Genomic DNA, 26,241 nt, shown 5'->3' with positions numbered 1-26,241 from the left:
ATATTATATAGATAAACCAAGTTTTAAAAAATGATTTGTTGAATGCTAACTCTATAGGTTTTTATACTATTTACGTAAATTATGCAGGAAGATTGTTTTCATACTGACTGAAAACTTAGCAATGCTGATGAACTAACAGTAAGAAAGATAAATAAGAACACTTATACAATGATAAAGAGGAATTTGTATTAGGAAGAAATAAAGCTATCTATGAGAGAGACATATATAGATTCTGCCATTTTCTGAAGTCAATCATAGTTCTGATTCTATTGACATTCAGTTTAATGCAGTTGAAATAAGTATTGTAGTATTCCTATCAGTTAAGGATTGCTTGAAGCTGAGAGTATTAGAGAGCTAAATCTGATTTTGTTAAACAAAATAGGATTTTTTTTACAAATAAGAATCCAAAGCCTAATATGTTGAACTCTCAATGTCATCAGTGTCCTATATTTCTCATTTGTTTTTCATCATCAATCTTATGTTATAGCTTCCACCATTATATATGCATTCCAAGTCCAGAAAGTATAAGTGCAAAGGGCATCCTAATTAATCACCTTATACTATTTTCTTTTAAGGAGGTTTGGAAGGTCATATACATCTTGCTCAAAAGAGAATTGAAAATGTAGATGGGCACATTTCTTCTCCCAAAAGTATAATCCTACCTAATAAAGACGGAATATGCTAATTGACCATCACACCCTCACAAAGATGGCAGTGCCCATAGCCAATAAGGAGGGAATATGCTAATTGCTGCCATGCCCTCAAAGATGGCGGCACCCACAGCCACAAGATGGTGGTGCCCAGTCCCCTCAGCCCCCGCTCCACAAGCCTGCCTCTGGAGTCCCCAGACCCCTCTGTCCCCCAGCCACCCAGGGCCGGCCTGAGGCGCAGGTAAGCCTCCGATGGTGGCTCCTCAGGGCCGCCTGAGGCTTAGGTAACCAGGGCCGGCCGAAGCTTGCACTGCCGGCAGTGGCAGCAGCAGAGGTGTGATGGGGGCATCGTCTTCCTCTGATCACCAGGTTGCCTCCCGCTCCTGAGGGCTCCCAGACTGAGAGGGGGCAGGCTGGGCTGAGGGACCCCCCCCCACCTTCCAGTGCATGAATTTTCATGCACTGGACCTCGAGTAATTTAATAAATAAGAAAGATTGAATAATGGATTATGGTAATCAACTAGTAGTTAGTGCCACAATTATTATTATTTTTCTTAGATCCTATGTTCCACCCCTATGTAAACCAATTAGCTCTGATCTTTGGTCAGTATTTTTATTTCAAGTACGGGTCAAGTTGTAATTGACCAATATAAGGACCAGTCATGAAATAAGGAATATTATAGTTTTGCATAAGTAGAAGAAAATAATTTTAAGTACTTGCCCTTTTGAGGGTTGTTTAACACACAAAGGGCAATAGTCAGTATAAAGATCAAAATTTGCATGGATCAAAATTTACGAGTAATATACTTAATTTTTGCAAAGACTACACAATCATTCTATTTTCTGAGTTGAAAATAGAAATTTGATCTTTCTGCTCTACTGGTCTACTTTTAGAGTTAAAATACAAATATTGTCTATAGTATTTTAGTACATGGTATCTTGAGTTACATAATAGATATTTTATGTTGTGACTGCAATTTCACTTTATATTAAACAATAAAATCTGTAAAGCAAACATCATGTGATTAAGCATGTTTACCTTACATTTTTAAGAGCCAAATATTACATTGCTTACAGTGTTTGTCAATAAACATATATTGTGTTTTCAGACTATGTCCAGAGCACCAGATTGTTACTTTCCTAGAAATGACAACTCTTATTTAGTCACTTCAACTGAATATTCATCAATGGGTATAACTGCTGACCTCCAGCTGAATACTGCAAATGCTAGAATAAAGCGACCTTCAGAACCTATCTCAACTCTTCGTGTGGAGGTGAAATATCACAAAAATGACATGCTGCAATTCAAGGTATGTTTAGTGTAAATAATTAAGTATTATTAATTGGATTGATGACTTATTTTTCTATAAAGCTTATAGCTAGGTGCACATTAAATAAAGCTTCTCATTTATGTTAACTTTGTGAATAAGCATATAATAGTAATTTTTGGGGTGATTGGGGTGGGCTAGAAGGGGTCAATTGTGAGAAAGGGGATACCTATAATACTTTCAACACTAAAGATAAATTTTAAAAAATATTTTTAAACTAGTGGCCTGGGCACACAAATTCATGCATATTAAAAGGAAATTAATTAGAAGGTTGCTGGCAGGGCAGAGCTGGGCAAGATGGGCCAGACACGCCCTGGAGCCAACCTCCCATGGTCCCTCCCCAGCCGGCCACACCTTGGGCAGTGCCAGGGCTCGAAGGGCATCTGTGGAATGAGTGGGGTCCCTCCGGCAAGTGGGGTCCCTCAGCCTGGCCTGTGACAATTGGGCCAAAACCGGCTGTTTAACATCCCTCAAGGGGTCCCAGAGTGTAAGTGGGCACTCTGCAAAGTTGCTGTTGTACAGAGTGTGGGACACAAATGCAAGTGTGCAGTAAACCAGATGCGGGGCCGACAGTGCCCCAGCAACAACATAACCCATGGCCGAAGGTGGAATCGCATGGCCCTGCGAGAAATCAGGCTCCCTCCCTCTGATTCCGGGGTGTGTCAGCAAAGAACTGCTGCTGCCAAGTCACTGAAGCTCCCAGCTCCTGCGTTGAGTGTTTGAGCCTGGTGGTCAGTGTATGTCATACCTCCCGTCGGTCAGACTGTCATACAGTCGCTTAGCCTTTTATATATATAAATTATTGCTAAATAGATAAATCACTTAGAATGCACTATGCTGCTAATATCATTAAAATAAAATTTTTAAAAAAGCAAAACAGGATTCTTACTATTTCCATTATATTTACACAGTTATCTAAATTTTCTGTTTAATGCCTTAAGACATACAAAATACATACCAATTTCTTTCAAAAGTTACACTTATATGTATCTATTTTTTACTTAAGACTTCCAAAAGAATCCAATAAAAACAACACTATTACAAATGATAATATCAGCAAAATGACTGTATATAAAATGTGTTTCCAAAAAATGTTTTATTGTTCACTATCATTCACCATATAGAACTTGAAATGGTGGCAAATCCAATTAGCAAAATCAAATGAGAAGAACAATTATATAAATACTAAAAATATTTAAAGGCATAGAAGTGAGTTGACTGACTATAAGAAAAAATAAGTATTAAAAAGTGTTGATAGATATTAAATAAGTACTGAGAAATCCTAACTGACACTAAATTTTTAAAAAGTTAACTCATTTTTTATCAATTGATGCTTTAAAATAGTTTTCATAGAAATCTCAATGGAATATTATTGGAGACTTAATAACAAAACCTTTATATTTACCTGGAAAAGTAAACATATGACAATGACAATATTTAAAAATTATCTAAAAAATAAACATTTACAAAATTAAAACAGCATAATTGCCATTAGAATACCTCACAATTTATCACAAAATGATGACATAAAATATATATGTATATATAACATATAATGATAACATGTATATATGTAGTTTTATATATATGTACTAGAGGCCCAGTGCACAAAATTCACGCATGGGAAGGGTCCCTAAGCCTGGCTGGAGATCAGGGCTGATAGGGGCCTTTCAGCTGCCTACTGGGGCCTTCCTTTGTTCCATGCTGCCCCCCAGTGGTCAGCGCATGTCATAGTGAGCGATCAAACTCCTAAGGGGACACTTTGCATATTAGCCTTTTATATATATATATATATATATATATATATATATATATATATATACACACACACACACACACACATATATATATATATATATATATATATATATATATATATATATAAATAAATTAAGTAATTCAAACATAAGCCCAGAAAACAATTAGCTGCATATTTATCTTGTATCTGGCTAGTAAACGTCTTTCAAACCATAGATATAATAAAGACATAAAACTCAGAGATAAAAATCTATGTATTTCCTATGTAAACAACTACATTTCAACAAATAAACACTATAAAAATGAGAAGACAAAAAATGGCTAAATATCTGACACCTTGGTCATAAAAAGCAAGCAATTTCAACTTATGCAAACAAGAAAAATATTAAGATCTAAAAACATGCATATAATAGAAGAAATAATAATTGGAAATAAAAATATTATAATACACTCATTAACAATCAGAAGAATAAAAGACAAATTCAAAGAATGGGAAACCTCAATGTTGAATAATCATGTAGAAAAACGTTGGTCAACATTGTCAAGGAAATAAAGGACAATTTAAAAAAGAAACATTTTTAATGTACCATAAAACAGTACTAGAGCACACATTTTGGTGAGAATATTAATTAGTACACTAATTCTGACAAACAGTTTACAAATAGGTATCAAGGACCGTACAAATATTAGTATACTCTTACCAAATCCTTTACTTTTAAGAAATGTGCTGAGGAAATGAAGGCATGAATAAATGTATATTTACATTAATATGTAGGATCATACATATGACAAAAATTTTGAAACAACTACTATGTCTAAACAGAAGTGATAAATAATTTTGTATCTCCATATATGAGACTATTTATCTCTAAAAGCTGATTTTGATGATTTATCATTTTGTTGAAAAAAGAATTACAAAATTTAAAAAAGCATAAAACACAGTAGGTAATTTGATCTCATTATCTGTTCATTTATGTATATGGGATTGTATATGTAATGTATATGTATATGTATATGTATATGTGTATATATATATATATATATATATATATATATACATATATATATATATATATGGTGTCCCCCAAAAATGTATACAGACTGTAATAGCTGATAGCTTCAGATTCTATTATATTTTGAAAATGAAATGTATTTTAATAAACATTGCCTTTAGAGTGTGTATACATTATACATTTTTGGATAATAAATATATGTACCATATTTTCCGGTGTATAAGACGACTGGGCATATAGAAGATTTTCCTGGGTTAAAAAGTCGTCTTATACACCGGAAAATAAGGTATATGTATGTATATATATGCCATAGATACAGAATTAAGAATGATATAAACAAGCATTATATATATTCTTGTTGGAAACATCATTTAATTTTTTAAATATTTACATAACATCTCACCAAACTAGAGCAAAACATTTCTATTTTTACTATTATCTGCAATAGATTTATGACCCCAAAAATAAGAGATATGAAGTTCCAGTACCTTTATACATTCCAACCACGCCAACAAGTACTTATGAAAATAGACTTTATGATGTTGAAATCAAGGAAAATCCTTTTGGCATCCAGATTCGACGAAGAAGCACAGGAAGAGTTATGTAAGTGAATGAATTATTTGAAATGAACAATATCTTGATTTTATCCTAGGAGGGGAAAAGAAAGATGATTATTTCCACAGCCTTCACTGTGCTAAAGTATCATCATACTAAAAATGGTTTTAGTTGTATTAAATAAGTTAACCTACTTTAACATTTTTAACTTAAACAATTAGAACGTAATAGGACTATCATTAAGGATTGCCTAAAATGTCATTTACACTTTGGATGTGATTGATTTTATTATTACACTAGAGGCCCAGTGCACGAAATTCATGCATCGATGAATTGGGATCGGACCTAAATGGGCAGTTGGACATCCCTCTCACAATCCAGGACTGCTGGCTCCCAAATGCTCACCTGCCTGCCTGCCTGATTGCCCCTAGCCACTTCTGCCTGCCGTCCTGATCACCCCCTAACAACTCCCCTGCCAGCCTGATCAATGCCTAACTGCTCCTCTGCCAGCCCAATTGCCCCTAACTGCCCTCCCTTGCAGGCCTGGTTGCCCCTAACTGCTTTCCCCTGCTGGCCTGGTCACCCATAACTGCCCTCCCCTGCAGATTTGGTTCCCCCCAACTGCCCTCCCCTTAAGGCCTGGTCCCCCCCAACTGCCCTCCATTTCAGGCCTGGTCCCTCCCAACTTCCCTCCCCTGCAGGCCTGGGTACCCTAACTGTCCTCCCCTGCAGTCCTTGTTGCCCCCAATTGTCCTACTCTGCTGACCCAGTCACCCCTAACTGCCCTCCCCTGCAGGCCTGTTCGCCCCCAACTACCCTCCCTTGCAGGCCTGGTCCCTCTCAAATTCCTCCCCCGCTGGCCTGATTGCCCACAACTGCCCTCCCCTGCTGGCCATCTTGTGGGGGGCATCTTGTGTCCACATGGGGGCAGCCAACTTGTGTGTTGGAGTAATGGCCAATTTGCATATTACCTCTTTATTATATAGGATATTCAGACTTTTTTTCAAAGCAAGTTGATAACCCAACCAAGACTCCTCTTAAAAATCATGATGAGTTTTAGCAAAATAAGTAATTGGAAATGTGTTATGTAAATATTTTATTAGAACTTTTATAATCAAAGTTTAATGGTCCTAGAATTTGATTAATACTATTTCTGCTAGGCACTAATGAAAGGAAATTAATATACATACATCTAGATATTTTTATGTCATAATGAATAAATTTAAGAAAAAAGTTTTGTTTTTTGTGTGAAATTCTCTATTTATAGATAATCATAGTATACTAAAATATATTTTAATGTAATTTAAACTTGCCATTCTATCTTTGAGAAGATGTTGACTAGATATTTTCACAACATATTGTCAGAATGGATACAAATAATAAAGAAAAGCATGTCTGTATTATAAAAAAAATTTATTATGAGAATAATTTTGTTCTAAAGGTTAACAAACTCAGCCATTTTGTAAAAAAGTCCTGGTGCAAAGGTATACTTATCATTATTTGAGAATCATTATTATTTAGTAAAGACTTTTTCATAATTACTATAAAAATGAAAAATGTCCCAATTCTTTGTAATACTTATATTTTCTTACACTGCCAATCCTAATTATTTTCCTCCTCTTTTATGTTCTAGTCATTACATAGGGAGAATTTTAAATTAAAATATCAATTATGCCTTATAGTTTTTTTTAAATATTGATATGTTTTTATTCTACATGTAGAAAAAACATTACTGGGATATCTCAAGGTAACAGGTTTCTAGGACCTATGTTACTTCCATGTAATATATTATTTATAACTTCATATTAATTTTATTTTTAAAAGCAATATATGTCTAACGATAAACATAAATAATCATGTTAATCATATTATGCTCCCTGTATTGATAATGGTGAATATGTGAAATATATTTGAGGTATTCCTTAACTTAGCCAAAAAAAATATATTTTGGAATAATTATCTATTACCATGTGGTATCTGCTTACAATAAAGTATATAGAGAAAATATTATTGACTTTGAGCTCACCCAAGGAAGAATCACCATTGTTATTTGTGATACTATTTTGTAAATGTTTACAGAAATGTAATGGTTTTCTTTTGTTTTCAGCTGGGATTCTCACCTACCTGGATTTACTTTTAATGACCAGTTCATTCAAATATCTACTCGCCTGCCATCAGAATATATATATGGTTTTGGGGAAGTGGAACACACAGCATTTAAGCGAGATCTAAACTGGAACACTTGGGGAATGTTCACAAGAGACCAACCCCCTGGTGTAAGTATCTATTTTCAGCTATCTCATGAGGCAACTAAGACCGTGATTAGGATCCCAGGCACTTCTATGTAGGCCTGTACTAGTTCATTGGTATTGAAGTAATGACAGAGACGCTGGAGATCGCCTAGTTGCTAAAATGATTTTTTGAAAAACAAACAAAAACGTCACCATCAATTACTGGCAAAAGTAGAGGATTAGATGAATAACATTGAGTACAGTGAGATGTGAGGTAGTGACCCAATTCCTTATCTCAACTGCAGAAAAAGAGCATTGAGATTCAGTATTCCCTGCCAAATCCATGTTTACTCCCAGCTTTTAGAAAGTAACTGAATAGAGTTCTCTTTAACTTTTTTTCTTTTACTTCTTAATGATTTGATGCCACGTTTCTCCTTTATGACACACAGCTGCAGTTGTGCATTTTTATGAGTCTGTACTGCTAGTTCCATCTTTAAAAGATGTTTTTATAAGCTCATGTCACTTTTCCCAAAGTTTCAACTTATTAATTAAATACACATCATGAATATTTAATGCACTGCAGAACTAATATCAGCTATAATTATGAAACCAAAATGTGGTGTTCGGGTCCGAGTTCGTTGTCTCCACAAAATTGAAAAATGAGTTTGCGGACAAGAACAGTAGGCGGAAGCAAAGTTCACTGAGACAAAGACAGACTCCCTGAAGCAGGGCACAGCAGGAAGAGGGCCCAAAGCAGGTTACCAATGAAGCTTCTTTGTCTCAGGTTCCAAAGTCCCATGTCCCCCAAGCCACGCCTGGGAAAGGTGCTGCTGGGGTTCCAAAAGCAGGCCAGTGTACAGAGCTTCCGTTCCACGATGCAGCAGGCCAGTGTACAGAGCTTCCGTTCCATGTTGCAGTAGGCCAGTGTACAGAGCTTCCGTTCCATGTTGCAGCCATGTGGAGTTCAGCATCCAAGCTAATTCAAGTCCATTAGTCCATGTGTGGAGTCCCACATGGCCGTAAGCCGGGTGGGCACAGGGGAGCACATCCACTGCCACAGGAGAGGCAGGGACGAGAGAGAGAGAGAGAGAGAGAGAGAGAGAGAGAGAGAGAGAGAGAGATGCCTTGTTAGCCCCTGATTGGTCCTTTCAAAGAATTCTGCCTTAGTAACATAGTTAGGATTGGTTATAGGCCTCACTGCCTTGTGATTAGTTATCTGCAAGCTGTCTGTCTTAGCAACATCCTTACATTTTAAAGTTCCCATCTCTCTCTGGCGCCCTTCTTTCCCCACCCAGCTGGGTTGCCTTAGCTGGGTTCAGTTCTAGGTCCTTTTGTTTCTCTGTGATGCAGTCAACAAGCTGTACATCCTGTTCAGGTCTTCAAGGTCCTGTGATTCTAGGACTTCCCCTCTCTTCTCTCTTTCCCCAGGTCCCATCTCTGACTGCCTAGCCCTTCTATCTCCTCAATTATTCTAGACATATCATGAAAAAATACATTTTTTTATAAATACTAGCTTATTTCCATGTGCCACATGTGATGCTTACTTAAATGATATGCTAATTACAACTTTTAGCTAGAGTTTTTATTATTAGGTGCCTAAACAACTCTTTTTGTAGCACAATATTTCAAACTCAGCTTATGAAGGAGGTTTTTCATTTATACCTAATTGAAAAAATATATTTTACCAAACTTAACTTCTTTAAAATCCTTCAACATTAGCATTGGCACTATTAGGTTAATATACCCTTTATGCAAATTTTCTTTCACATGCTATTCAATTACTTGGATTTCTTATGGGTCAGAGATATTAATTTTTTGGGGGGATCATCATCTTATAAGTGTTGTGACCCTTGGCAAGTCATTTAATGACCCTAAGTATAGTTCTTTTATTCTAAAATATAAAAAATCTAGTTAAAATGTAATTAAATGTTTATATGTTATAATTTTAAATATAAAGTATATAAACTTAGATAATGATCATGACAATTACCTAAAAGGTTGAATAGTTTAATCATTTTTATGGAATTAAATTATGAAAAAAGAACTACAACTTTATAAAATAAATTAACATATACAATCTGTAGAAAGAAACCCAATTACTCTAAAACCAATGGGTTTTTACATCAATATGAGATAGTTTTGTGGGTATTACATATCTGTATATTTATTTGCATGATCTGAAGCAATCATAGTTCTAATAATGAAAAAATCAATTTCTAAGGGAAATGTGGTTAATTCAGTTTGTTTGTGCAAAGGAATAGCATTTAACTTTCTAGGCTCACTCTTATAATGAATTTAAATATTACATCGACAAACTTCACATGGTCTTATCATCTGAATATATGGTATGTTTATTTTTTTAGTATAAACTAAATTCCTATGGATTTCATCCCTATCACATGGCTCTGGAAGATGAGGACAATGCTCATGGAGTTCTCTTACTTAACAGCAATGCAATGGGTAAAACCATCATTTTTAAAATTTCTCATGTTTTATGTGACTTTTAATAAATAATATTTTGTACATGGATAACAATGTAATCATGTTTTGAATTTCTAGATGTGACATTTCAGCCAACTCCTGCTCTAACTTACCGCACAATTGGAGGAATCTTGGACTTTTATATGTTTTTGGGCCCAACTCCAGAAGTTGCAACAAAGCAATACCATGAAGTATGATTGAGTTTGTTTTTAGAAAAAAACACACACATAAATTTCTCTCCATAAGTAATTCTCTTAGTTCACAAATTATTTTTGTTTTTAAAGGTAATTGGCCGACCAGTCATGCCACCTTATTGGGCTTTGGGATTCCAATTATGTCGGTATGGCTACAAAAATACATCAGAGATTCAGCAATTATATGAAAGTATGACAGCTGCTCGGATCCCCTATGTATGTACATAGACTTTTAAAACTGTTTTAAATATGTGTTGTAGAAAATCAGAATGAAATAATTAAACACATGTGCTTTAAGATTATTTTAAGCATTTGGCAATAATCAAGGCTTAGTTTTCAGTAGCACCTAATAAATTGGAAATAAAATTTTTATAAAATGTAAAATCTTTATTAGATTGATAAAGGAAAAGTAATAATACAATTTCTTTTTCTGTTTTTCTCCTATTCCATGCCCCAGAGTTGTATTAAACAAGTCACTGTGCATTTGTATTTCTCTCATCAACATTGGGTCGATTAGATAGTCCAACACATTCCCCATATTCTCGATAGATGAGAGGGAGGGTCCACAGAACTTTCCATTAACTAATGTAACAAATTACAGGGAAGAAATTGGAGGTAAAACTGTGCTTTTTGCCCTGGAATAGATGATACTTGTAATGTTAGACTACAGAATTAGAGGGCTGGCAGAATATCCTTATCCCTCCATGTTTGGGAAAATAAATATTCCTAAGTATCCAGAAATAATCATTCCCTGTAATTTTATATTTTAGTAGTAAGGAATCCCGGAGATCTGCCTGGTAACACTTAAGCATGGGAATCTAGAGAGGTAGATGTATATAAGGACTCATTCTAAGAAGAATGAGAAGGTCCACATTATAAGACTGAGTACGTATAGTACAATTCAATATCTGGTTCCTGAACATATTATTATGAGGATTTAGCTATATAGTGGATGAGATAGAAATATGCAAGTGGGATTTTTTTAAAGAAAAGGAGATTTTTTTCCAAATTTTTTTTAATAAAAAGGGCCATCCACTATATTTGTCATATATTTTATAACAACTAGAAGAAAATTAAGCTAACATCTATTAACAGAAAATAATTAACAAATTTGTTATTTAGGCTTAATTAAAAATTTCATGATAACATTCAAACATTTATTAGTTTAAAGATAACTGCAAATACCTATTTCAAGGCATTGTTTTGCTTATATTAGCTTGGGCTATTATTTCAAAATTGACATTGTTGATTAAAAAAAGAAGAAAAAATCTTACACTATTTAATGGATTTACTAGTAATCCTTTCTTCCTCTTTGGCAATATTAGAATTATTTGAAATTACCCTATATTTGCTTTATTTTTCCAGAAATAGTGCAATGCCTATTTCTGTATACACTGTACAAAATTCCAAATTGCCATTTAACATAATTTTATAATGTCATAAATCCTTTATTTCTATGCCTTCCTGTTTCCTCTGGGAATTACATGATAAAAGATACTGACTTGAAAGAATTTTGACTTCTAAATCAAAATTATGAAATGGACTGTTAACAAAATATTTATGTGAACTTGTTCTTAGAATATTTGGCATCCTTACATGCTACTTTTATTCCTGAGTATTGCATTACCTGATTAATTCTCTTTCTGATCAAGTGAAGAGGCATTGGAACTTTTACATTGCTAGTGTTTTCATAAGTATGATAAAATGCGATACACTCATGCTTGTGATTCTTGCCCCACTACTGCAATTCTCATATTTTTCAGGATGTACAATACACAGACATTGATTATATGGAAAGGCAACTAGATTTCACAATTGGTGAAGACTTCCGTGACCTGCCTCAGTTTGTTGACAGAATAAGAAGTGAAGGAATGAGATACATTATTATCCTGGTCTGTATTTACAGTTTATATTTCATCGGAGTCTTAATACCTTTCTTTTATTAAGATTTTTCTCCTAGATTTAGGGATACGGGAGGTGTTTCAAAATAGGAATTATATAAGTTTGGATTTTACTCCCAAATCAACAACTTTCTTCCTTTAACACTTCATTTTATGTACATGGGCTGCTACCAGAATACCTTTATACTGGGTATATATCTTTAGAGACCTAAGACTAAAGCTGGGAGTCAAAAGCTAGCTGGTTTTTAGTAATCACCCATGCTGTAAACTGGCCTCAATGTATACTAGAAGCTATCACAAAGTGATGATGGATTTTCTCTTCCTATACAACTCCCAAATCATTCTCTAGAACTGTGTCTTACATTTCTCATGTTTGAAAGTTTGCCTTCAACTTAGTGATTCAGTGGGGAGCATATTTTATCCATATCTCACAAGAAGTATGCTAAGCGGCCAGAAATCCCACTCGGAAAATAAAGGCAAAAGAAAAACTCTAGTAATCTTGCTTGAAATCGTAGCAAATATATTTCCAAAATTCTTACATTTTTTTCCTAAGGAATTTAGAAGAGAACATAGCTAAAACAGTAAAATTTATATCATCAGTCCATTTTTTAGTCCATGTCTCTGAGAGTACAATATAACGATAATGTGGTAATGAGAAATTCCAATGTTTCATAACAACTACCCAAGAGGCTTTGGTTTTATCCCATAGTAATGGGGTTTGTATTTCATTTCAATTTAGGATCCAGCAATTTCAGGAAATGAAACGAAGCCTTACCCTGCATTTGAAAGAGGACAGGAAAAAGATGTCTTTATCAAATGGCCTAATACCAGTGATATCTGTTGGGCAAAGGTACTGAATTGACCTTGAAATAAAATATGTAAAACATGCTATTTCATTGAAAGTTACTACTGAATTAAAACACTGTTAAAAACATGTTCAGAGAAATATATATATTGTGTGGAATGTAATGGTTTAATAACTAATAAAGAAAAGAATATATACTATTGAGTTTAATCCAAATTATTAGAAACAGAGAAAGAAGTCATACAAGTTGTATGTCCAAATAATATTTGTTTCATCTTTAAATTGTCTTTCTTGGTACTTCATTTTTTAAAAACAAAACTACCATTAATAACATGACAATTTATTATCCTATACTACAAGAGTCATTTAAATGTATGCACATCTCTTAAAAACATTTCATTAACAAAATAAGCAATGTTTTTTAAGAGCTATTCTCATATTTCTAATTTGAACAAGGAATATAATTCACTATATTGCATTTAAACAATAATATTCAGACCTGGGTATGTATATAATTAAGAAAATACCCGATTTGGCTTACATTTAAAAGAGAGAAGAAAAAATATTCATTAGTCATTACTAGAATGAAAAAAATATATACAAAATTCCATGGTGGGAGAAATAATTAAATGCCTTGTGGGATCCTTTGTGGATTTTGGACCACATATAGGTCATCAGTGATAAAAGTGGTGAAGTTCAAAATTTCCTGTAGATTAGTTAATAGTATTGTATTAATATTAACCTCTTTGTTTTGATCATTGCATGGTAGTTCTACATATGTGAACATTAGGGGAAGCAGGGTGAAGGTTATAGAAAATCTCTAGGTATAATTTTTGCAGCTTTTATGTAAATTTGAAAATAATTTCAAAATTAAAGGTTAAAATAAAATGGGGGAAAAAAAACCTATGATAAACTTAGTGAAAAATCATATTTCAAGAAACATGCAAGTATAGGGTATGACCTATTGGACATAAAAAGGGATTTTGTTCTACCTGCTTTCTTGTCACTCTATATTTCTGTACTTTTTCTGTATGCTTCTAATCTCTAATCTATTTTTCCACTTTTAGGAACAAGTCCTTTGTAGGTAATTAGTCCTTTGAGGATAATTTACATTTTTATATGGGACTTTCTAATTTCTGCAACATAGAATCAAATTCCCAGATATTCAGCGTGATTGGATTGGGTCTCCTTTTTGCGTGTTTGTGGTTGAGGTGGAGGAAAACATTGTTAGGAAGGAGACCGTGGCAGGGATGGTCGTGGAGGTGGAAGGAAGGGAGAATAGGATTTAGTACAAACTGTGAAACCAAAAAAGATATTTTCCTCAGCATGACATCATCCAACTCAGATCTCCATTACCTTTTACAAAAAAATATATTTACTATTTTTATATTTTAATCCTGGAATAATTATAGAAACAGTTTTAATATACTACATTAAATTAAATTTAGTATATGGTTTTCATATTATTGCTTCCCCAGACCTTTGGTTTTATGAATTGTTTCCAAATCACTACCTACTGCTCCAGCTGGCTTTTTATTTCTTATTTACCTTATTAAATTAGAGATTAATATGGGAAATGGGAGTAGTTTGAAAATAGCATATATTGTAAAACAAAACTGAAAAAGCTAAATGAAAAAATTACTGATCTGGAATCTTGAGTCTATATTATGCCTCTAAAACTCTATTATGATTTATTTACAGCACAGTCATATCATACTGAAGTTATTTTAAACTGTTTTCCAATTTCTTCTTTTTTTTGTAGGTTTGGCCAGATTTGCCTAATATAACGATAAATGGAAGTCTGACTGAAGATGAAGCTGTTAATGTAAGTTTTGCATTCATTAATTATATAACTAAAAGAAATTCAGCACATGGATTTAATGATGACTTTGACCAATCATCCATTTTGAATGCTTTCCTGAAAAAGTAGATGGCTTATTTTCTAACTAGAGGCCTGGTGCATGAATTCATGCACCAGTGGGGTCCCTTGGCTTGGCCTGTCCTGTGGGATTGGGCTGAAACTGGCTCTCCAACATCCCCCAAGGGGTCCTGGATTGTGAGAGGGTGCAGGGCAGGCCGAGGGACCCCACCGGTGCACGATCAGGGCTGGGAAGGGACTCGAGAGGTTGTCCAGCTGGAGAGGGGCTGCAGGAGGGCTACAGGGCGTGTCCGGCCCCTCTCGCTCAGTTCCAATCTGCTGGATCCCAGCAGCAAGCTAACCTAACAGTCAGAGCATCTGCCCCCTGGTGGTCAGTGCACATCATAGCAACTGGTTGATGGATCAACTGCCTGCCCCTGGTGGTCAGTGCATGTCATAGTGAGCAGTTGAGCAGTCTTAGCATATCATTAGCATATTATGCTTTGATTAGTTGAACAGTTGACTGGTCAACCAGACACTTAGCATATTAGGCTTTCATTATATAGGATTCTCCTCACCATGCACAGCAATGGCAAAGCTACTGTATAGGGCTCTAAGGATAAGGTATAAACACTTCCCTATCACTCTGAGAAGCACTGAAATACGTTTCTGTATGTTTTGAACTGTTTATTTACAATCCATAAGAGAGCCCAGACTGTTCTCTCTCTCTCTTTTTTCTCCATCGCTGCTGGGTGCTTGGAGGGAAATCATGTACATTTATGGAATTAAAGGTGATATCAGGTTGTCTTTCTTATCACTTGTCCATATCTTGTGGATCTGACAGACAAATGTCTGACTTAGATGCACATGGTCTCTCTTTTGATTTTATAATTCTTGGTGTAAATTTTATCTTTACAGGCTTCCAGAGCTCATGTCGCTTTTCCAGATTTCTTCAGATATTCCACAGCAGATTGGTGGGAAAGGGAAATTATAGATTTCTACAATGACCAGATGAAGTTTGATGGCTTGTGGATTGTAAGTAAACGTTGAGTAATTTATATTCTATGTCAGAGACTTTCAACAGGTATGCCACGGCAGGCACAATGATGTGCCACAAGAAATTTTAGAATATGTGATACCTAACTATTTTGTCAGAGGCACTGACTTCTGTCAAATAAAAAAATGACAATAGCCAACACAACAATAGCTGTCTGGTATGAATGAATCAAAATTATACCTATTTTTGTCATACTAGCAAAAAATGTATTTTTTGGTGTGCCACAGAATTTTAGTATTTAGTTTATGTGTGCCATGAGATGAAAAAGGTTGAAAATCACTGTTCTAAGTTATTTATTGTGTATTGATTATACAAAATTCTTACAAGATTCTAATAATGTCAACAAAATATTTGTGAAAATTAGCTCATTCACTTTTCCATAAAGCTTTCTTATTCAAGAGATTGCTAAGATACAGTTTTATCAATTCAATTTATATACATGAATGCTATTTTCTGAATATTCAAGTGTTATATTTTCAATTTGACCAAGGAACAAATATAGCCTAATTTTCTAACTATTCATAAGTGCTTATAAATATGTATTTTATTTTCATTCAGTGTAGGTATAAACCTCACACTCAACTCTCTATGGTGTAAGAAATCATAACCTCTTACATGTTAGACAATATTATTTCTCAAACAATCTCTTACTATACTTTTAGGTGTTACTTTAAAATATTGTTAATAATATTGATAATAATATGATTTTAATATAGCATAAAAGTTTACACAAAATATTTATTAAAGATATTTTACATAATACTTCTCTAGATTTTTGGAGGTGATATTTCTTTGTTGATTTTGTAACAGGTATGCATTAATTTACTTGTTTGAAGAAACCTTTAAAAAGGTGCTGTTATATGCCCATCTTGAGAATATAAAATTGTATAAAGAATCCCTTTTTTACATTAATGGTAAATGCAGATTTATTTCACGCATAAAGTTATGCACTATAAGGGATTCCATTTAAAATATCTCCAAGAAAGATATCTTGATCCAGAAAATACAAATTTTTCTTCAGATGGAATAATAACCTTTAAATGGTAGCTAATATATATATTTATGTAGATGATGGTCCCTTTATATGTGGGTACTAGGATCCTGAAATGTGTTCTCTGATACTCTCTGAAGTTTTTTGTAATTGTAAGCTACATCTTACGATTTGAAAATCCACAAACCTTTGTGTTGCTTTTTTTAAAGGAATTGATCCAAGGCATGAGTGTTCAAGAGAGTGCATAGGAGAATATACACTATTATGTATATATTATGTATATATATTATGTATATACACATACATATTATTTATGTCTAGAAAACAGAAAAAAATCACTTTTATGTACATATTACAGAAAAAAATAGACATTTTAAGTTTGTCAAAAACTAAGCAATGAATTATAAAAAAAAAAGAAAGAAACACTGAGCTAACCTAAAGTCTTTAGTATCATTAAAATTTCTTATTTTTTGCTTCTTAGAAGTGATTAAATGTCATTACTGAAATATGCTGCTTGAACTTACTGGCCCTCTAAATTAGTTCTTTTGAGAATGCAATTTCTAAATTTGTTTTCTGTTTACTTTTCTTCCATTTTTCTAAAGGATATGAATGAACCATCAAGTTTTATAAATGGGGCAACTACTCCATGCAGAAATAAAGAGCTAAATTATCCACCTTATATGCCAGGTACAATATTGTTGCTTTTACTTTAATGTAATATTATTATTAATTTACTTATTAGGTTTATGTACTTTATGATTAGAGAACAGGATTCACATTCCCAATTCTCACTACCCATCTTCACACTGTACCACACTTCAATCTATTGCCAATATTATTTAACACTGTTTTGGGAAGAAAAATCAAGAAAAATGTTCTACTATAAGAACACATTTCTAAAGTGTTTGAATTCATTACTTTAATTTTCATAAGACTTTTCCCAGATTTAGAAATTCTCAATATTCTTTCTAATAAAAAATAGAAAGTCTTTATAGAGATTTTAAAAAAAATGTTTCTTTACTGATGGGGGAAATGATAAAATAAAAACACTTTTTTGGTTGCCCCCAACGTGGGAGGGAAAGGTCCTGCCCTTTGGTGTTCATCCTCATACTTTTATATGGGCAGTAAACTTCATAAACTGTTAACATAAAGTGATGGCAAATCTCTGAAAAAAAAAAAAAGTATCTTAAACTGAGAAAAAGTGAGTCAAAAGCTAGTGTTGGTTCTTAACCCCAGGACCTTATGTTACAGTTTGATTTTTTAAAGTCTATTTAATCAGTATTTCTCATCTAAATGAGTAAAATATAAAACACATTTAGGAGTACATTAATGTTTCTTGTTTTCCTTTTGTTACTGACTCTAGTAAAAATTTTCACAAATTTCCAGTCACAATGATAACTACAATCTATACTAATAGAAGGGTAATATGCAAATCGGTCACAGTAATGACCAAACAGGAGGCTATGTGAGGCGACCAGGCCAGCAAGAGGGGCAGTGAGGGGCAACCAAACGACCAAACAGCAGGCTGTATGGGGTGATCAGGCCAACAGAAGGGGCAGTGAGGGGTGACCAGGCCAGCAGGGGGGGGCAGTGAGGGCGACAAGGTCAGCAGAGGGGAGCAGTGACAGGTGACCAGGCCAACAGGCTGGGCAGTGGGGGTGACCAGGCCAGTGGGGGGGCAGTTGGGTGCAACCAGGCTGGAAGGAGGGGGTATTTAGGGGCAATCAAGCTGGCAGGCAGAGGCAGTTAGGGGTGATCAGGCTGGCAGAGAGGACAGTAAGGGGCGATCAGAAGGGACAGTTAGGGGTGATCAGAGGGGGCAGTTAGGGGCGCGATCAGGCAGGCAGGTAGGTGAGCAATTAGGAGCCAGCTCTCCCAGATTATGAGAGGGATGTCCGACTGCTGGTTTAGGCCCGATCCCTGGAATCGGGCCTAAACCAGCAGTCGGACATCCCCCAAGGGGTCCCGGATTGGAGAGGGTTCAGGCTGGCTTGAGGGGATACCTGCCCCTTGTGCACGAATTTTGTGCACCAGGCCTCTAGTCAATTATAATTATAGACTGTTTTTTACATTTGTTATAACATTGGCAACGTGTATAAATGGTTAAAATCAATAATATTTAAAGCAAATTGTAATGTTTTTGCCAAAATAGTATATACTAGTAGTTGCCTTTTACACAATTTTAATATAGGGCACTTGATAATATATTAGTATTTTTTTCATTGTTTTTTTAATTTTTTTCTTCTTCTTCTTCTCTAGCACTCACAAAAAGACATGAGGGATTACATTCCAGAACCATGTGTATGGAAACCGAGCAGATCCTTAATGATGGATCATCAGTTTTGCATTACAATGTTCACAATCTATATGGCTGGTCAGAAATGAAACCTACTTATGAGTAAGCAGTATTCATAATTATCCTTTCTGACTTGACATCATTGGGATATTAGATTTAATGTTACCTATTCTGAGAGTCCTTTGCTGTCCTTATTTTGTAGCACTTTTCTTTCCAATGTTCTCTGTAACTTACTTGGTCCTTCATAACACTTAGAATAATTGTTTTTCCTCTCTCTCTCTTTCTTCTTTTCTCTCTCTCTCATCTACAACATTGTTTTAAATTTTACCCCATTTTCAAAAGAATATTAGAGTATTTTACTTTGTTCCCCACAATGTACTCAGCTTATAGGAGCACAACACCTAAAACATAATAGTTGCTCAACAAATAGTTTTGAATGAATGAATAAATAATATATAATCTGATATCATTAATTAAGACATTAATTCTTGGATAAATATGTTATTTAAATTCATTACTAGCAAATTAGAGTTTGTGTGAATGACCTTGAGCTTCTCAAACTTTAATGTCCATATGAAAATAAAACTCTTATGTGAGGCCAAAGATAATGGAACACAGGCCATCCTTTGAGTATCAAGTCTTTATTGGCACTGTCCAATAAACTTCCTACAATGATAGAAATGTTCAATAATTCTGGATTGTCTAATATGCAGCTACTAACTATATGTTGCTGTTGAACACTGTGCTTAGTATGACTCAGGAATGGAATTTTAAATTTTACTTCATTTTAATAAGTCTAGATTTATTAAACAGCCCATGTCGCTAGTGGCTACCATATGAGACAATGCAGCCCTAGAACATTACATTTTGATTACACATTGTAATTGCCTGGAGATTTGCAGTAAATTCTGATTTAATTGCTCTATAGTATAACCTAAAAGTCTTAATTTCTAAAAAATTATCAGATGATTGTAATTTTAATCCAGGATTGAAAATCACTGCTCTAGTATATGACTGAAGTAGGTAAAAGAATGAGAATAATTTTGGAATAAAGAAGATAGATAATATTTCCTCACTCAGTGAAACATGCTTATACTATTTCTAGCATGAAACTATTTTTCAACACAGAATATGTGAATTATTTGAGATATTATTACACGAATGAATGTCTACAGATTTGTTAACCAAATCCAAATGTAGAGTCACTAAGATCATATACAAAGACTAGGACATGACATTCTTAAGAGTAAATAAACTGGTCCTTAACAATGCCTTTTATTGAGAAAAGCATTTTTTTTTAATTAACCCTGCTGGAATATAATAATGGAAAACAATTATCCTCAGCTAACCTCACTTTACCACAAAAATATACATATTAAAAAGAACAAAAATATTGAGAATTGACTCATCTTGCTGGCAAAACTTATGCATTTTAAGATGAAAATATGTAATTTAAGGGAAATTGAATGAAAATATTTTTCTTCAGAGGGCAGGTAATTGAACTTCTGGAGAATCTACGATGGTTCCTGACACATTGTGGAAAAGCTTATTAAATTTAAATGAGTCAATTATTATCCCACTACAACTATCAAAGTTGTATGAATAAATTCAAGGCAACCGTAGGTAAAATTTTAAATAGTTGACATTTAAAGGTACTTGAGGATGTTTAAGGTTTATTTTAACTATTAAAAAACATTATGGGGAAGATATCAGTACTATCTTCTGAAGAACAACCTTTAATATAAAGTCATAAAACATGTATTTAGTAGTTTTAATTTTGCTCTAGTACATACATTTTTCAGAAAAGATTTCAACCATGTTTGTTATTTAAATTAAACAGATTGAAGTTTTAAATGTTGAGTTAAATTTTTTCTTGAGTTATTATTCTAAGCCAAGTACTATATTAGATTTAAGGGGTACAAAAAAGATTAGCACAAAGTCCTTAACCTCAGGAATCTCAAGGACGCAAGGAAGAAGCTCTATATATAAACAAATCAGTACAAACACTGTGGTCCAAGTTATAGCAAATTAATGATTAGATGTTGTTGATCACATGTTAGTGAGTTGTAAAGTCTGCCTAATTTGGTATTTGAAGTATTTTCTCTGAGGCAGATCTCTAGTCCTTATGCATATACAATTTATTTTGAGTAATATAAAAAAACAAAACGTTTTATTTCCAACTACTATAATTTTCATATATTTTTCTATTTTACATATTCTTACAATGCAATATCAGAGAGAGAAAGAGAGATGCATGTAATAAAAAGTAATGCATTATTATTCACACTAGAATACACAATAAATCATTAAAATCATTCTCCAAAGAGTGAGGAGGGGAGGACAAAAATGACCTTATTTGTAAATTCCATTCTCTTGACCTGGCTTTCAATAGATTCCATTCTTAAAATAAAAAAATTACTTTTATTTTTAAGAACCAGGAAAGACTTGTACTCTTTAAACTAGCCTCTAAAACAAGAGATATTATAGCAAGTATTCTCTACAGAGTAATACAAAGAATAAGTATTAGCCAAAAATTAGAAGGGTTTGGACCATCAATAGTTAGAACCTAGAACTTTATTCAAGAGAATACATTTAAGTAGAATAAAATAAGTTCATTAAAATTTTTTAAATGTTTGATTGATTTGATAATACAAATAGTTGATTTAACTTGTGTCTATTGAATAAATAAATGCAGGCAGGCCACTCAGGTATGTCAATCTAGTAAATGTTGGAAGAAAAAAGATATCCTTCATACTCCTGAGAATTTTCTAGTATAGTGAGAGAAGACTCACATGTAAGAGCTAGTTGTAATAAGAGCCAACATACCTACCATAAACCAAATCCTTTTTTTTTGAGTGGAGTGGTCAAAAGTAGAAATATTTGAAGAAAATACCTAATGTAAATCCTTCTTCACTTTGATTAGTGCATTGCTGAGGGCAACTGGCAAGAGAGGAATTGTTATATCTCGTTCCACATATCCTACTGCTGGACGATGGGGGGGACACTGGCTTGGAGATAACTATGCACAATGGGACAATTTGGACAAATCGATCATTGGTATGTGAGAGTCACCATCTTTATCATTATTCTTTTGAGTTTTCTGTTAAGTATTCACTTTTTCTGGCATTTGTTCATATACCTTATAAGTGCGTCTCAGAAAAATGCTTTGGCATTATATCTTATGACAAATAGCCCCATGATAAAGTAGTGGTTCAGAAATCAGGATCTGGGATTCTGTATAGAAACTAATGATTTCCAACTAGTTTGTTTTGAGAAAATAATTTCATCACTTTCTGTTTCAATTTCTTGGTTTGAAAGGACAGGAGATGGAAAAGATAATAAACTAAGAATAGAAATGAGTAGAAATTCTAGATTCTAGGGAATAAGAATCACTCATAGGTGGTAAAGAATTAAATATTTTAAACCACATTTAGAAAGAGATTTCTGGCAATGATTGGATAAATAGTAAATAAGACATTATCATTTTAAAGAGCAAAGGGATATTTTTCTGTTTGAGATCTGGTCTTAAAAATGCTTTACGATTCATTTAGGTTTCAAGGAAAACACATAATGCTTAGAAGTATTCCTTTAAAAGAAGAGTTGGGAAACCACATTTTATCAAAGTGATCATTCCTCAGAAGATTCTATTTAACAACAATAATTCAATTTATTTCAAATGATGAGACCTATAATTAAATAATTACAAAGATAGCCTTTTAGTATAAAATATGAAATCAAGGAAATCACTATCACTTTCTTCTCATATGATAATGTGTTCATAACAACTTTGTACTTTATGTTATCTTAAAATGTCAAGGATGCATATCCTGTTTTATTTTTATAAATGTCATTAACACTATAAACTTAAAAGTATAAAAATTATAAAAATAAATGATAGAAAAGTATGTTGATAATCAAAAAAATATTTGAATTAGAGTTTGGTATTAGAAATGGAACATCTTTATACCTAAAAAACATCAAAATATATATTAAACTGTAGCTTTCTAAGACATTTTTTTTCTAATTTTTTAAGGTATGATGGAATTTAGTCTCTTTGGAATTTCATATGTAAGTAATTCTATTACCTTTATCTTTATCACTTATAAATGTTAAGAAACTAACTGAAAACTAATTAAATACAACAATGTATTTTAGACTGGAGCAGATATCTGTGGTTTCTTCAATAACTCGGAATATCACCTCTGTGCCCGCTGGATGCAACTTGGAGCATTTTATCCATACTCAAGAAATCACAACGTTGAAAACACTAGGGTATGTAATTATTGCATTTACTCTTCTTTCTCAACCCTCCCCTCCCCGCCCCACTAAACATATGTATTTTTTAATAGAATTCACTCCACCTCACTGATTTCCAGGCAAATGCTTAAACCTCCATACATTTACTGAGGACCTCTAAGCACATAATTTTGAAAATTTTCTGACTTGAGTTACTGTATACTTTTGGGTTCAAGACTTGGTTAGCTGGCATTCTTACTGCTGTTCTACATAATTTTGGAGTAGCTAGGACAAAAACAAAAGCCTCTGGAACTTCTTACAAACCAGAATGGAACAATAAAAAAAAATGAGCTTCAAACTAAATAATTAGTCGTAAAAGCCATTTGAAACACTAGTATCAATGCATTAAATTGGAAGGTGTAAAAGGCATATGTTAAAACCAATGAGTTGAAGAATTGAGGGAAAAAAAGGAGAGGGGAATCATGAGAATTATTTTCTGTGTGATGACAACACTCTTCACTAAGTTGTCAGAAGAAACTTTTGAATGAGAAGGGAGACGGTACTAAAGATATGGAAAAATATGAACAATTAGAGGCAATGTTTAAGCAATGAATTTTATGAGATTGACTTTCAGTGAATAAGTACAGAGGAAAGGTACATTTTCAAAAGCACCTAACAGAAGGCTGTGGACAAAGCTAGTCTTTAAAGGATGAGTTCTAGCCATAGCAACTGAATGGCAGAGCTCACCATGTGCTTGAAATGTCTTACTCAGAAACTTTTAGGCAGAATAGAGGAGGAGGTTTATTTTAGAAAATGAAAATGAAAACCTATAATGAGGCAGAAAAAAAGTATGTGAACATACTTTGGAAGAATTTGAAAGTTGGACAATAGAGGCATAGCTTGTTGGGATAGAAATATTTAATAGGAAAATTTAACAATAACACAATTTAGAAAGCTGTACTATTAAAAAAGTAGGGTATGAATTAATAGAAACCTGACCATGGATTCATTTAACAAGTATTCATTAAGAGTTTACTAGTTAATACAAAATTCTGCCCTACCAATTCATATAATGTAGGAAGGATAGTGATAATAGATAATTATGTGTATATTTATACTTATTTTTTTTATTATATACATACTAGTGTTCCGGTTGCAGGAAAAATCCTGCAATAGGGTTTCCTGCTGCACTCTACCCCACCCTGCCTACTCTCCTCTCTTCTCCCCTGCCCCGCCTTCTCCGTCAGCCTGCCCACTCTCCTTCCTTCTCCCCTGGCCCTGCCTGCGCTCCTCCCTTCTCCCCCGCCCCGCCTTCTCCGCCAGCCCGCCTGCTCTCCTTTCTTCTCCCTGGGCCCAGCATCCGCTCCACCCTTCTCCCCCGGCCCCGGCTCTGCTCCTCCCTTCTCCCCCGCCCCGCCTTCTCCGCCAGCCCACCCACTCTCCTTCCTTCTCCCCCGGCCCCGCCTCTGCTCCTCCCTTCTCCCCCGCCCCGCCTGCGCTCCTCCCTTCTCCCCCGCCCTGCCTTCTCGGCCAGCCACCTGCTCTCCTTCCTTCTCCCCTGGCCCCGCCTCTGCTCCTCCCTTCTCCTCCCCCCTGCTTGCTTGCTTCTCCGCAGCTTTGCTCTCTTCAGCAGCTCTTGGCTTCTTTCTACACTGTCTTGATATGCAAATTAGCCGCCATCTTGGTTGTGGTAATTTTCATGCTCGTCCTGATTGACTGGTGGCCGTGGCTTGGGCATAGTGAAGGTGTGGTCAATTTGCATATTTGTCTATTATTAGGTAGTATATTTATACATTTATATAAAATGTCACATACAAATAAATGCATATGAAGGAAAAATGGAGTAAGTTAAAGTGATAGAGATTTATGGGGCTTCTGTTTTAGAAGGGTGTGTCAGGGAAGTCCTCTTGGATGAAGTCACATTAGCATTCGAGCAGAGAATTGGGTGGAGGGTCAGAAACCAATATAAATATACTAGAGGCCCAGTGCACAACATTTGTGCACAGGTGGAGTTCCTAGGCCTGGCCAGTGATCAAGACCGATCAGGGCCAGGCTGATCAGGGCCAGGCTGGAGAGGAGGTGACGGTCTTTTTACCTGCAGTGTGTATTCTAGAATAGATTTGGGCATGTTCTTTTTTCTTGTCCAACATTAATTAGGTCTTCACTTCCTCATATATAATTAGTTCTTTAGTACCATAATTTATTTATTTCTGATGAGAACATGCAATGTGCAGGGTTAACATGATAGGTCAGCATGCATCTATTTATTTTAATCTATTTTTATGGCATTTCATTTATCTTCTAGACTTTTGACCCTACACTGTTTGTCGTCATAGTTGACAATGTTTTTGTCACATATTCAAATGTGAACTGCTCTTTCCATATGATAACTTAAGTTAAATCAAGCCAGGGACTTAATGTTCATTTTTCATGTTTAAATATTAATATTGTGCTCTCTGTATGAGATATAAACATTATTGTATAAGATTTTTTTGTGATGTAGTATATTGTACATGACAGTGAATTAATATTATTGCTTTTTATTCTCCAAATATGTATTTCAAAATTATGTTTTAAATAAAATTAAAAGTTTATAACTATTTAAATTGGGTTTATTTCAGAGACAAGATCCTGTTTCCTGGAATCAAACTTTTTCAGAAATGTCAAGGAATGTTCTAAATATAAGATACACTTTGTTGCCATACTTCTATACACAGATGCATGAAGTTCATGCTTATGGTGGCACTGTTATCCGACCTCTGTTGCATGAGTAAGTGCAAATACTTTTCTAACATAGACAGATAGCGTCCAATTAATTTACTCAATAATGTCTTTTAGTACAACGTACAATATATTTTTAAAGATTATGAAGCATTTTACATTTCCC

General features: G+C 34.3%; 1 protein-coding gene across 1 annotated transcript in view; it reads left to right on the top strand.

The window, feature by feature from the left end:
* Positions 1–26,241, top strand: part of SI (sucrase-isomaltase) — a gene marked incomplete at both ends in the record, with an annotated part of 86,371 nt that overhangs the window by 46,786 nt on the left and 13,344 nt on the right. Inside the window, 16 exons of the mRNA XM_079767238.1 lie at positions 1,760–1,960; positions 5,198–5,352; positions 7,412–7,580; positions 9,899–9,995; positions 10,095–10,207; positions 10,301–10,426; positions 11,974–12,102; positions 12,851–12,961; positions 14,679–14,741; positions 15,693–15,809; positions 17,425–17,509; positions 19,082–19,220; positions 22,042–22,175; positions 23,152–23,186; positions 23,274–23,390; positions 25,976–26,124. Coding sequence (XP_079623364.1) covers positions 1,760–1,960; positions 5,198–5,352; positions 7,412–7,580; positions 9,899–9,995; positions 10,095–10,207; positions 10,301–10,426; positions 11,974–12,102; positions 12,851–12,961; positions 14,679–14,741; positions 15,693–15,809; positions 17,425–17,509; positions 19,082–19,220; positions 22,042–22,175; positions 23,152–23,186; positions 23,274–23,390; positions 25,976–26,124 — 1,940 coding nt within the window. The remainder of the gene's footprint in view (positions 1–1,759; positions 1,961–5,197; positions 5,353–7,411; positions 7,581–9,898; positions 9,996–10,094; positions 10,208–10,300; positions 10,427–11,973; positions 12,103–12,850; positions 12,962–14,678; positions 14,742–15,692; positions 15,810–17,424; positions 17,510–19,081; positions 19,221–22,041; positions 22,176–23,151; positions 23,187–23,273; positions 23,391–25,975; positions 26,125–26,241) is intronic.

The sequence above is a fragment of the Cnephaeus nilssonii genome (genome assembly GCF_951640355.1).
Source record: "Cnephaeus nilssonii genome assembly, chromosome: 3".
Classification (NCBI taxonomy): domain Eukaryota; kingdom Metazoa; phylum Chordata; class Mammalia; order Chiroptera; family Vespertilionidae; genus Cnephaeus; species Cnephaeus nilssonii.
The sequence above is the reverse complement of the archived record's forward strand: the minus strand, read 5'-3'. Positions and strand labels throughout refer to the sequence as shown.